The sequence below is a fragment of the Monodon monoceros genome, unplaced genomic scaffold (genome assembly GCF_005190385.1).
Source record: "Monodon monoceros isolate NGI ecotype Baffin Bay Population unplaced genomic scaffold, NGI_Narwhal_1 Super_Scaffold_21, whole genome shotgun sequence".
Taxonomy (NCBI): Eukaryota; Metazoa; Chordata; class Mammalia; order Artiodactyla; family Monodontidae; genus Monodon; species Monodon monoceros.
Genome location: NW_021703778.1, coordinates 68,522,009 through 68,535,043, shown reverse-complemented (window position 1 = coordinate 68,535,043; position 13,035 = coordinate 68,522,009). Strand labels below are relative to the sequence as shown.

Below are 13,035 nucleotides of genomic sequence, written 5' to 3'. Positions count from 1 at the left end.
TTTTCTAATATTAAGTAATCTATCCGTTTGTTTTTTGTTTGTTTGTTTGTTTTTAAGTTCTTGCTGGAGCTTTCCATCTTTGTGTTCCAGTCTGAACTGACTGCTTTCTATCTAGTCTGTCATTCTGGGATTTTCCTTCACCATCATCTTGGAATTATACTGACCTCTCTCTGGATTTGCATCCCCTGCTTTCTGGCTTCAATAACTTCTTTCTTGGTTTATTACCTCGTTATGGTGAATCACAGCTTTCAGTAGTTTAGTGAGAAAGAGTACATGGGAGATACATTTTTTGATGCCCTGCCTGTTTGCAAATTTCATTATTCTGCCTTAATACTTGAATGCTAATTTGGTCGGATGTAAAATCAAGTCATCACTGCATTGTCTTCTGGCTTGTCGTTGTTGAGAATAACATCTAGTCTAACAGTATCTTGATTTCTAATCTTCTGTGCCTAATCTCTTTTTCTGTCTGGAAGCATTTAAGATCCCTGATATTCTGAAATCACAAGGATATCCCTGGTGTCAGCCTTCTTTTCTTCCCTGAGTTGGACACTTGTAGGCCCTTTTAATCTATGGTCTCATGGCCTTCAAATTGTGGGGAATTTTCTTGCATTTTTTTCTTTCTTTTTCTTTCCTCCACTTTCTCTGTTCTCTTGTTCTGAAATACACATTTGTATATTGGCCCTCCTGGCCTGATCTGCTTAATTTTCTTTTTTTTTTCCCCATCCCATTTTCTGCCTCTCTGTCATTCATCTCCACTTTCTGGGAGATTTCTTCAATTTTATCTTTCAACAATTATAGTATACTTTTTACCTCTGCTATCATTTTTGTAATTTCCATAGCTCCTTTTCATTCTCTGAATGCTCCTTTCTTCTTTTTTTTTCTTTGTAAATATTTATTTTTATTTTATTTATTTATTTGGTTGCACCAGGTCTTAGTTGTGGCAGGTGGGCTCCTTAGTTGTGGCAGGCGGGCTCCTTAGTTGTGGCAGCCAGGCTCCTTAGTTGTGGCATGCATGTGGGATCTAGTTCCCTGACAAGGGATTGAACCCAGGCCCCCTGCATTGGGAGCGCAGAGTCTTAACCACTTAACCAGGGGAAGTCCCTGAATGCTCCTTTCTTATAGCATCTTCTTGTTTCATGGGTGCAGGCTTATTCATTTCAGTTATTTTGAAGGTTTTTTTCCCCCTTGCATTGTCTCTGCTTCTTCTGAATACCTTTTAATATTTGTTTACTTTATTCTTTTTCAAGTTATTGGTTTTTTGTGTGATCTTTGGTTGGTATTCGTTGTCAAGTGTGAGGCACAGAGAACTCATTAGAGCTCTTTCTGGGAGGGTGGGGCTTGGAGCTTCCTTAGGTATGAGACTGATGATCATAAAGGAACTCAACTATTTCATTAGAGTCCCTATTTGATCAGTGTCTGTAGTTCTTTTCTTTTAGGCTACGTAGTTTCCCCAGGAGGTATCTCCAGTCTCAAGCCTGGAGTGCATAAGCCTGAGTGCAAGTATTCTCAAAGCTGAGTGGGGAAGGTAACTAAGATTTTCCACTTGTTGTAACATGTAGGCTTTTACTCACTTCACCTGTTTTTATTAACCTTCTTCATCTTCCTCAGCTCTGCCCGGTGTCCTCAAGTCTAAAGTCCCTCTGGTTCTTCACTCAGAAAGACCCAACCTAGTCTTATGCCATGTTGGGGAGAGGTAGTGGCCTAACTATACTAGGTTGGGCAAGGGATCTAGGAGTTCTTAAATGCAGGATTTAACTAATTCTCCCAATTCAACCCCACTTGCCCTCCCATCTTCAGGGGCATCATGGTTTTCATTCCTGACCTTTCTGGTGCTCCATAGAGCAAAATGGCTGACTATTTGGGTGCTCTCCTCTATCCCCTCACCAGTGCCAGATATGTGGCTTTCAGCTTTGACAGGTCTCATCAATCTACTTTGCAGCTTCTGAAATGTTTTGAACTCAGCTCTGCTGTTGTCTTCTCTCCAGTTCATTTTGTCGTTGTTGTTGTTTTTTAATCTCCTTACTCTCATTTTGGTGAGATTTTAGGAAGGATTGAAGGTAAATTGTTGTGTTTAATTTGTCTTGTTCAACCAGGAGTCTGCATAACCTTCACTCTTTTCATTTTGAATGATTGTATATTTCATCTGTGTATCATCCTTTATTCATTTACCTATTTTTTGACATGCAGATGACTTCCAATGTATTGCTATTGCAGTCCTGCAAAAAAAAACATCTTTCATACTGATAGCTTTTTTTCATGTTAGGTTATTTTCTTAGAACTTATTCTAAGAAAGAATAAGGTTTAAACACATCTTGCTTTCTAAAAAGGACTGTACCAGTTTGGAGTACCAGCAGGGTTTGTGATTATCCAACTTACTATATTTGTTGTATCATTGCTAGTTTTACCATATGAAAGTCTTTTTGACAGGCTAAAAAGAAAGGCACCTTCTTTTATACTGATTAACTTTCAGATATCCTTCAACAGAATTGAAATAAGTGCTTATTCTAAAAGCAATATAGTCTGCCTTGTTTAAATTTTTATTCTGAGCATTTATTACTTTTGTAATTTTTAAAAAGCAAATAAAAATAATATTCATTATTTTTAATTGGAAAGCAAATAACAATATAAAGAAAATTAATTGCCAGTAATACCATCACCCATAGGTAACATTTTGATAACACATGTGTATGCGCATCTGTGTGTATGAGAGACTGTGCACACTCAGAAATATATCTATATAACAGATATAGGCACACTCTTAAAAAAATTAGAATCACACTCTGTGTGTGTGTGTACACACACACATTTATATTATTTAGTAGTCTGATTTTTTCATTTATCATTATTTTGTGAACATTTTCTCCTGTCATTAATTATAATTCTGAAACACGCCTTAATTGTTGTCTAAAATGTCTGGATACACCATTAAAAACATTCTTTAATACTAGAGATTACAGCATGTAATGCTGTGAAATTATAAATAACAATTTATATAAGAAGATTCTGAATGTATCAACTCTTCTTAAAAGTTAGAAAAACTTTAAAGCTATCCCTGTCCTTTTTTGGTATACTCTGCCCTAAATCCTTATCTTAAGATTTAACTTGTTAATAATTCTTGTTTTCCCATTTATTCCTGGCTGGTATGTGACATTAATTCTGTCTAACCTGGAAAAGTTCTGTGGGTTATATTTTGTCATCTGTCATTTTGTGTTTGACATCTGGTTTAAATTAATGTCAGTGTCGTGCTCTTTAGTTTATGAGTGCCTTTTGGGAAGTTTAGATTCTATGAAGTTTTTATTTTTTATGACTATTATCTTACCATAGAGTATCTAGGGGAAACAGTACTACTAAAATGCTTCAAATATTCATGTGACTAGAATTTAATTCAAATGTGCTTCTACATATGCTGGAAGAACTTAGGGAAATTCGCTATATTTAGTAGAAATCAAAGACAGAACCCAGTATTCTCAACACACACACACGTACGTTTTAATATTATTATATGTTAATATAATAATATTTTTAAATAGTATTTCTTGAATAAACTTTCATTATTCAAAATGCAAAAATAACATTAAAAGGTATATATTGGGAAATCTGGTCCTGTCCCATTCTTGTCCACTCCCTTCATCTCCTCTTAGCCAAATAGATACTTACTTTTTTTTTTTTTTTTCCTATTTTTGGCTGCGCTGCTGCGTGGCATGCAGGATTTTAGTTCCCGACCAGGGATCGAACCTGCACCTCCTGCAGTGGAAGCGCAGCGTCGTAACCACTGGACCGCCAGGGAAGTCCCTCTTTTTTTTTTTTTTTTTTAAGTATTCTTTATGTGACTACAAGCAAAAAATGAATATGTGTTCTTATTTTTCCCTCTTTTTTTTTAATTAAAAAAATGTTTCCCTCTTTACTTAAAAGATAGTATACAATCTCCTGAATCTTATTATTTTCACTTAATTATCCTGGAGAGCTTTATATAGTGCTACGTAGAGGACTTGCTCATTCTTTTTTTTTTAAAAAATAGTTCCTTAGTATCCAGTTATGTAAATGTTTTATTTAACCATTCCCCTATAGACAAACACTTGTCTGGCGAATGTATTTTTTTAATGTATGTTTTTTAAACTCCTTCAGGTGGATATGGACAAGAGTGGTGAAGTGCGACTTATAGAACTGGATGAATCTTTCAAAAGTGAACATACTGTTTTTGTAACACCACCTGAGATTCCCCATCTACCCAATGGTGAAGAACCCCCTTTACAGTACAGGTATTCAAGAGGCAGAATGTTTGAGATTGAAAGAAGCAATCCATCATCTGTGACGTAGCTTTCTAAGGACTGTGGTATTTTCAAAAATCCAAACTTTACAGATCCCTAATTTTTAGGTGGTAAGCAAGCTTATCCCACATCCATTACTAAGTTTTGAGGTATAAAAAGAAAAAATATATAATTTTGCATTCTATAGACTTAAGAAGCTCTCTAGATCTGCATAAGTATATGTTCTCATAAATGTTGATTAAGAAGTTAGGACCCACCCCACCAAAATGCAGCACTCCTTTACAGAATTTTTATTTTTGTTTCTCCCTAAGGCTGGTTTCCTCACTTTCATCCCCTCCCCCAACACAGGCTGGTTAATGTAACCTTGGTTTACAAAAGGATTATCAACTATACTTCAATTTTTTAAAAAAGGATTAAATCTAATTTAGAGTCAATATCTGTGGCCTTGATTTGGATGATGTGATTTTTTTAGGCTTTTAATTTTTCCATGAGTTTTATAAAGTCAAGGAAATTCAGGACTATTGGGATTGGTCATTGTTAATTTAGGAAATTGGCTCAGGCACTGTGCTAAGTGCTTGGTATAGACTTGAATGATCCACTGGTCTTGTTTTCAAGTCTAGTGGGAAAGAGAAAAACTCTGAGCACAGTGATAGGGTTATGATAGAGGTAGATTTATTATACATCTATATATCTAGATATGTATTTATATACATACACACAGATATATATTATATATAACATTTGTTATAACTAGAGGTAGTTTCTAGTATACCATTAAAATGGCATTTCCTTTTAGATTTTTTAAATTCTCCAATAATAATTTCTTATTTAAAGATTCTAAAACCATTTCACATCTATTATTCATTAAGTCACAGTTTGTTATTTTCATTGAAAAGGGATTTTTCAGGACATCCTCATTTGTAACTTGGATTGAATTCTTCTTTTTACAGATGAAAAAGTAGTGTAACACATGTTTGTGAATGTTGATTACTTCATAAGCCACCTGATTCCTACCCTTAATTTTTATATATTGCTCATGTCAATTTTTAGAAGTCTGCCTTTTCTCAGAGACATCTAAAATATTTCTCATAATTTCTCTTTCTTCTTTTTCTTCCTAAACAAGATCTCATTTCTTTTATCTCTTTCATACATTATACACTTCTAAGACTTCTTTTGGTATATTTCACTAATATAGTTTGTTTTTCTTTTTGTGGTTTGGTTTTAACTTTTTAATTTAAAATTTACCTTTAGATTTAGTCCTTTAATAAGAAAATTACTTAGCTTAAAAAGTTCTCATTTTTTAAAGAATCTAAGTCATTTTTTTTTCCTTGAGACTACTAATATAATTTTGGTGTAATCATACCCATCATTGGAAAATCCTTAAGTGTCTTTAATGGGCACAGTGGATCCTGTTAGTAGGAGGTAACTCATATACTTGCATTGTCTGTATAAAATGATAGGACAATAAGTTTCCATAAGATACACAGAATGGTCTTATTATCACACCATGTACATACAGTGAATTTTCTTAGGGGACATAGTTTTCCTGAACTTCATTGCTATTTTATTCCTACTTAACATTCAGTCATGACTAATATTTTCTTATTCTACTGGATTTTCCTATAATAATGTATAATAGATATAGTTTATCTTTTATTATAGTTAGTTTTCTTCTTAGTTAATTAAAACTATTTATATGCCTTTAAGAATATTCTAAAGTAGGATAAGTTTTCTCCTCAGGGACTTCTTCTGTCGTTTTAGCATGTCTTTTTCCCAGCTGCTGCTACCTTTTAAATGCCCCAAACACTCTGCTCTAGCACCCAAATTAGGCCCACCTCCTCATAGAGTTGCCTATTATAATCTTTGTTCCTCTTCTCCAACCTCTTCAATTTTCTTTCTCATAAATGAGGCCCTGAATCAGCTTACCTAACCAGTTAAATCCATTCATGATAATGTAATAGGTTGTCCTGGTTGACTTATGTTATTTGCATTTTTTTAAGAGGAAGGTTCTACAGTAATATGTTAATCCAAACAATGATATTAATCACTGTCCTGTGTGAAAGAGTATTGATTTGGTGGGCCTTTTACCCGTATTATCTGATATGTTTGCTATTTATTTACACGAATACTAACAAAGTTTTTTTGAGTTACTTTGGAGTTTGGTGTCAAGTTCAGCAAAATTTAAATGTATTTCACTTTTTTCCCTCTAAAATACATACTTGAATCTGTATTTGGCTATTACATTTTTATTATTATAGTAAGAAAAGCAACATTAGCGTGAATATTTGTTGATTATCATAGTCTGATGGAGAAAGATAGTTAAAATAAGTTAATAAGTTAAAATAAGTTATTGGTCATAATTTTTTTTTAGCTTGTAACCAGTATGATCATCTATGTGTGCTTGAGATTTTTTTTTTTTCTTTTCAAAAACAGCTATAATGGATTTCCAGTTCTTAGGAACAATTTATTTGAGAGACCTGAAGGATTTCTACAAACCCGAAAGAGCAAATTGCCTTCAAAATCAAGTAGTCCTAGTAGCCCTTCTCCCATGTTCAGAAGAACAAAACAGGTGCTTTGATGATTTTGTATTCTTCATGTAATCAAGTATTAGAACAAAAATAAATTTGACACTCTTCCTCCCTTAATATACTTTAGTACCCCATATATAACTATTAGTAGATCATTTATGCTCCCTGAAGCATTCTGAAGAAAATTTAGAGTAATCTGACTTCAAAAAATTAACCAGTTCTCTTGTCCTAGAACATTATTTTACATATTGTATAATACAGATTAAAGCAGAGACTTGAATATATGTTAATTATAGACAGATTTTGTTAGGGAAACATTATAAAAGCATGTGAGTTGTACTTGCTCAGCCTTCAGTTAAGGATAAGGATGCTTAAGTGTGCAAATTTATTAATAAGATCCTTGCATTTTTTCTAGGAAATTAAATCAGCCCATAAAATTGCCAAGAGGTACTCTTCCATTCCTCAGATGTGGTCTAGGTGTCTACTGCGTCACTGTTACGGGCTGTGGTTTATTTGTCTCCCAGCTTATGTGAAAGTATGTCATTCAAAAGTCAGGGCTCTGAAAACAGCCTATGATGTGCTTAAAAAAATGCAGTCAAAGAAGATGGATCCACCTGATGAGGTAACATCCTTTAAAATGCATTATTTTATTCCAGATTTATGTACATAGATATTTTGATTCTGTACACTTTCGAAATTACTGTGTTCCAGGTGTGCTACCGCATTCTTATGCAGCTCTGTGGACAGTATGATCAGCCAGTGCTTGCAGTTCGAGTGCTGTTTGAAATGCAGAAAGCTGGTATTGACCCCAATGCCATAACTTATGGTTATTATAATAAGGTAATTATTTTGACTTAATGGAGAAAGAGTATAACTTTTGTGATTTCACAACCTTAGTTTAATGGCAGAAATAAATGATGCAGGGGTTATTTGGTATTTATTTTAGAGTATCTAAAATATATTTTGTAAATTGGAAGTAAGATTTTTTTTTGTTCTATTGATATTTTGGATTATACAATCTACTTATTCTTTAGATTAACTCTAAAGCCAGTGGGTGTTCATTTATAAAAATTATTTTACTAATTATTTTATTTTGTCAAATGAATAGGCTGTTTTGGAAAGTACCTGGCCTTCAAGGAGTCGTAGTGGCTATTTTCTTTGGACAAAAGTGAGGAACGTTGTTTTAGGAGTAGCACAGTTCAAAAGAGCTTTAAAGAAACACACACATTTATCACAAACAACTCTCTCAGGTAATTAGAAGTTTTTAAGGGATGTATATGTTGTACTTTTTCTTTAAAATTAATTGACTAGTTACAATTTCCACTTTTTAGAAATTTTAATTAGTTTCAAAATATTGAATGTTTTCTAGTTTTTATTGCCATTAAGCAAATTCTAATATTAGAGTGTTCTTCCCATTTAAAAAAACACCAAATTTTACTTATTTTGTTGTAACTTAAATTTTCAACCTTTGGTGGTCTTGTTTTAGTATTCGTTAATAATTCACAATAGGTTTCTTTGTTATAGTTGTATTTTGCTAATTATGTGACGCTTGTCATGTTCAGTATTAGTAGATTATTAACTTGAGCAGCAAGCTAATATGTATTTTTGGTATCTCCGTGAGTAGTAAAATGCTGTCAAATTGTGTTCTTAAGCAGATGGCAGTGACCTGGATGCTGTTAGTCATGGCAGCATGGATAGTGGTCATGGGACACACACTGTGGAGCAGGCACCTTTTAATACGGGTTTAATCAAAGTGTATGCTTCTGATGATAGATCTAGTACAGGTTTGTGTGTGCTTATGTATACATTTATTACAATACATTTTAAAAACTAGGTTTGCTAGCCTGTCTTTTTTAGATTTTAATTTTCAGTGATATATGTAACTGTCACTTTTTAATTTTATATGGTAGGCATATGACATTGTATTTTATAACTATGCAATTTTATTCATTCTCTATTTGAATAGAAATGAAAGTTTAAGAAAGTATTCGAGTGTTTAGTCCATGATAATCCAATTAACTCTGGATAGTACACAGGTCTCTTTATCATATCATTTTCTTAGGGTAAGTTCTTCTTTGTATTATGAACATGTTATTATAGTTCTTTTAATGTTGTTAGGATTTTAAAAAAAGAAACTTAGATCCCTGATCTGAGTTAATAGTACCATATCAACATCAATTTCCAAGATTTAACAGTGTCCCATGTTTCATGTAAGATATTATCATTCAGGGAAGCTGGATAAAGAGTACACAGGAACTTTCTGTACTGTATTATTTTTGCAACTTCTTGCGAGTCTTCATAAAAATTAGACATGACTTGTGAATACAGTATAAGAACTACCTATTAATGGACAGAAACTTTAAAAATCTAAGCATTAATAATAAAATATGGAGGCTTCTATCTCTTCAAATTTTAACATTGTTGGTCTGTCTCCTTTTATGCATACTTTTAAGAGTAATAAATATAAGCTATGTGCTTTGATATGTTGTTCTTCCTTGACAGGTTTTGTTTCTTTTTTTTTTTTTTTTTTTTCACGGTACGCGGGCCTCTCACTGTTGTGGCCTCTCGCGTTGTGGAGCACAGGCTCCGGACGCGCAGGCTCAGTGGCCATGGCTCACGGGCCCAGCCGCTCCGCGGCATGTGGGATCTTCCCAGACCGGGGCACGAACCCTTGTCCCCTGCATCGGCAGGCGGACTCTCAACCACTGCGCCACCAGGGAAGCCCTGGTTTTGTTTCTTGTTCATGCAATTGTGAATTTAATCACAGAGTTGTAGTAGTCATCCTTAGGCATTATCTCTTAAAAATGAAGAAATCCATCTTTTGTTTTTAACTGTGGCCTTTAAAAAGGCCATCTTAGGGGGCTTCCCTGGTGGCACTAGTGGTTAAGAGTCCGCCTGCCGATGCAGGGGACACGGGTTCGTGCCCCGGTCTGGGAACATCCCACATGCCGCGGAGCGGCTGGGCCCGTGAGCCATGGCCGCTGAGCCTGCGCATCCGGAGCCTGTGCTCCACAACAGGAGAGGCCACAACAGTGAGAGGCCCGCGTACCGCAAAAAAAAAAAAAAAAAAAAAAAAGGCCATCTTAAAGCAGTGCAGACCTTATAATAAAAGCATGAATTTTATCAAGATTATCTTCATATTTTATAATTTATAGTTTTTTTGGAAATAGAGATGAAACTGATTAGAAAAAATACCAAACTCAAAATTATAACAAAGATATTAAAGTAAATACCTACTGATACTTAATACAATTTCTTTAGATAGTTCTTTGCAAGTTTATAAAACCATTTTTAATGCAGTCATATACTCATATAATCATAACAACCTTTTATATTATAAATCTGGGAACTTGAGATTCAAACAAAAAGGTTAAGTGGTTTACTTAAAATCATGTCTCCTAAGGTAGAGTACTAGAATTCAAAACCTTATGTTTTGATGCTAATCTAGTGAAAACAATTTGCTGAAAATTACAGAGAGCCTCTTTAACAGAACAGTGTATTAGAAGTTTTCTTATATTGATGCAGAGTTTGCTTTTCTTAATAGCTTTAACACTAGGTTTTTTTCTCATTCCCATGTATTTGTACTCATGTGCAATTCAGTAATTATTCAGTTGAATTTTCAGAATAACTACCTATCAATAAGTTTAAATAAACCCATTTTTTTGGTCAGATGATTTAGACATTTGGCTCCAGTGATCTGTGTGTGAGTGTTTTGTTAGGAGTTCCCTGCAGATTTTCCTTCTCCGTTGCTTAGCTGGATCTCAGACCTTCACCTAGAAAGGTCATGGACTTGTATAAAGAATGTGTGGTTTGTCTGTGTCTTTTGGAGCCCAGATAGTAGTGTGAACATACGTAATTACTGTTGACTACATTGTGAAAGTAAAAATAAATTATTTTGTGATCATCCCTTTCTTATGTTAATAGAGATGGGGAGGAACTAACAAAATAATGCTTTCAACTGGAAGTTATCCAGAAAAATTTCTATGAGTAAATCTAAACACCAATGTGTTGCTTCTAATTCCAGTTCTTTTTACTAAAGAAGTTGATGATAAACAGCATAGGGTTTTTTGTCTTTTTCTTTTTTCCAGGTGGCCAGTCTGACCTTGGATATAATTCACTATCTAAGGATGAAGTTAGAAGAGGGGATACATCTACTGAGGACATTCAAGAAGAAGAAGATAAGAAAGGGAGTGATTCTAGTTCCTGTAGGTACTAAGTTGATATTGTATAAAACTGTGAGCTTACATTAACAGAAAAGTCGAGTGACTTTAAGTATAAAAGTACTAATTTTATGTTTCATTTTCCCATTGTTACTCCTATTTCCTCCCATTATAAAAGCCCTCTACACCACCTAATATTCCAATGTACGAGTACTTCATGTGTGAAGTTTATAGTCTCAGTGGCAAAACACCCTCCAATCAAATACTATTCTTGTAGTAGAAATATATCTTTCTTCAAACAGTGGCTCTTTTCTGGGGCTTAACAGTATTTTTATTTAATGCTTTTATTAATGGTCTGTGACTTATAATTTTCCTGCTTACCTCCCCCCGTCAAAAGCAGTGTTTCACAACCAAAGAAGAAATATAAAATGTATGCATGGACCTCATGTGTAACCAGTACTTAGTTGTTTGATACACACCTTGAGGACTTGAATGAATGGTATCAGTTATTCGTGATTGACAAATATAGAGGTGTTCAGTATTTTCTCATCACATATTTTCCGGTAGAAGTATTTAGAACTAAAAGCTACTTCTCTTTATGGCTCCTCTGATGTATATAGATTTCATCTTAACAGTTGCATTTTAATCTTTACAGTGTCAGAGAGCGAGAGTGCAAAGGGAAGTGCTGATTGTCTTCCTAAGCTCAATTATCAAAGTTCTTCCAGTATAGTTCGCCTCAGTGCTGCAAATAACAGTGCTGATAAAACATCAGGAGAAAGCACAGGTAAGTTGAATGGTATTCGTCTGTTATGTGCAGAATAACTTGTATCTGTATTTCTAGTGAATATATTTTTTTTAAGTCTTAATTCTCAAGGGATTTTTTCATTTTTCGTTTTTTTGTTTTGGTTTTGGTTTTTTGGTATACTTGTGCAGCCTCTCATGGTATAGTTTAGAAGCTTAAATTCTGTATTTTATAATATAGTTTGTTCAAGCTTTTATTGTAACAAAGTAAAGGGACATACCTACAAGCTGCCTTTTGAGTTTGGACTGTGGGGAGTTTTGGGAAGGGGGAAGTGGGGAGCAAGTGAGATGATCAATCTGAGGGTACCAGACACCTCGCCAATTTTTAAATGAAGCATAGAATTCCTTAGTCTTCGTGTTGTTCCTGTTTTTTTCAGAGGCGAAAGGATAGTCCTTCAGGTAGTTTAAATAACAATACCTAATATTTTTTCTTTTCAAAGCACTTTTTATATATTATTTTTCATTTATTATTACAGCAGTGCTTATATTAGTGAGAAGGGGGTATTAGCACTCTTTCAAAGATGAGAAAACTCAGGCATAGTCGGACTATTGGCAGGTCCCATAAGTTCTCAGCTACTTAATGGAAAAGTCATTTTAGGATCTGGGATAATACCTGGTCTCACAAGTTTTTCATCAGACTGTTTTGGGGGCCACTAAACAGACATAAGATACAGAGTTTCTAGTGTTAATAGTCTGATTTCATAATTACATTATTTTATTTTTTGTATTAGCTCAGTTCTGCATCATTATAATCTAAACAAACATTGAAGGACTTGTGCTGTCAAAGCTGAAATATCTCTATAAAGGGCCCTGCTGCTGCAATGATGTTTGTTTTTCTGCAGCATAGTTAGATATGCCTCTAACTCAGGGGTAGGCAAACTGTGGCCCATGGGCCAAACCAGGCCTACAGCCTGGTTTTTGTACAGGCGCACAAGCTAAGGATGTTTTTTTACATTTTTAAATGGTAAAAAATCAAAAGAAGAAAAATATTTTGTGACACCTGAAAATTATATGAAAGTTCAGTACTCATTAACAAAGGTTGATTGTCACACACCCAGCTCATTCACTTACATATTGTCTATGGCTGCTTTGGCACTACGTTGGCAGAGCTGGGGAGTTGCCACAGAGACCTTATGGCCTGCAGAGCCTAAAATATTTACTTTCTGGCCCATGACGACCCCTGCTCTAGATTTTTGACTTGAAAACTTTCCCATCTGTTAAGTACTCTGGGTTTATCACTACTACGAAAGACTATATGTGGGATTTATAGGAATACTT

At 34.4% G+C, this 13,035-nt stretch overlaps 1 protein-coding gene across 5 annotated transcripts in view; it reads left to right on the top strand.

The window, feature by feature from the left end:
* DENND4A (DENN domain containing 4A) overlaps positions 1-13,035 on the top strand; it is a 130,318-nt gene that overhangs the window by 85,435 nt on the left and 31,848 nt on the right. For 3 of the 5 annotated variants that reach the window (XM_029236843.1, XM_029236844.1, XM_029236847.1), the window contains 8 exons: positions 4,126-4,259; positions 6,702-6,837; positions 7,212-7,418; positions 7,508-7,636; positions 7,905-8,046; positions 8,449-8,580; positions 10,885-11,001; positions 11,612-11,740. In XM_029236843.1, the coding sequence (XP_029092676.1) occupies positions 4,126-4,259; positions 6,702-6,837; positions 7,212-7,418; positions 7,508-7,636; positions 7,905-8,046; positions 8,449-8,580; positions 10,885-11,001; positions 11,612-11,740 (1,126 nt within the window). The remainder of the gene's footprint in view (positions 1-4,125; positions 4,260-6,701; positions 6,838-7,211; positions 7,419-7,507; positions 7,637-7,904; positions 8,047-8,448; positions 8,581-10,884; positions 11,002-11,611; positions 11,741-13,035) is intronic. The other 2 variants (XM_029236845.1, XM_029236846.1) reach the window with 2 other exon arrangements.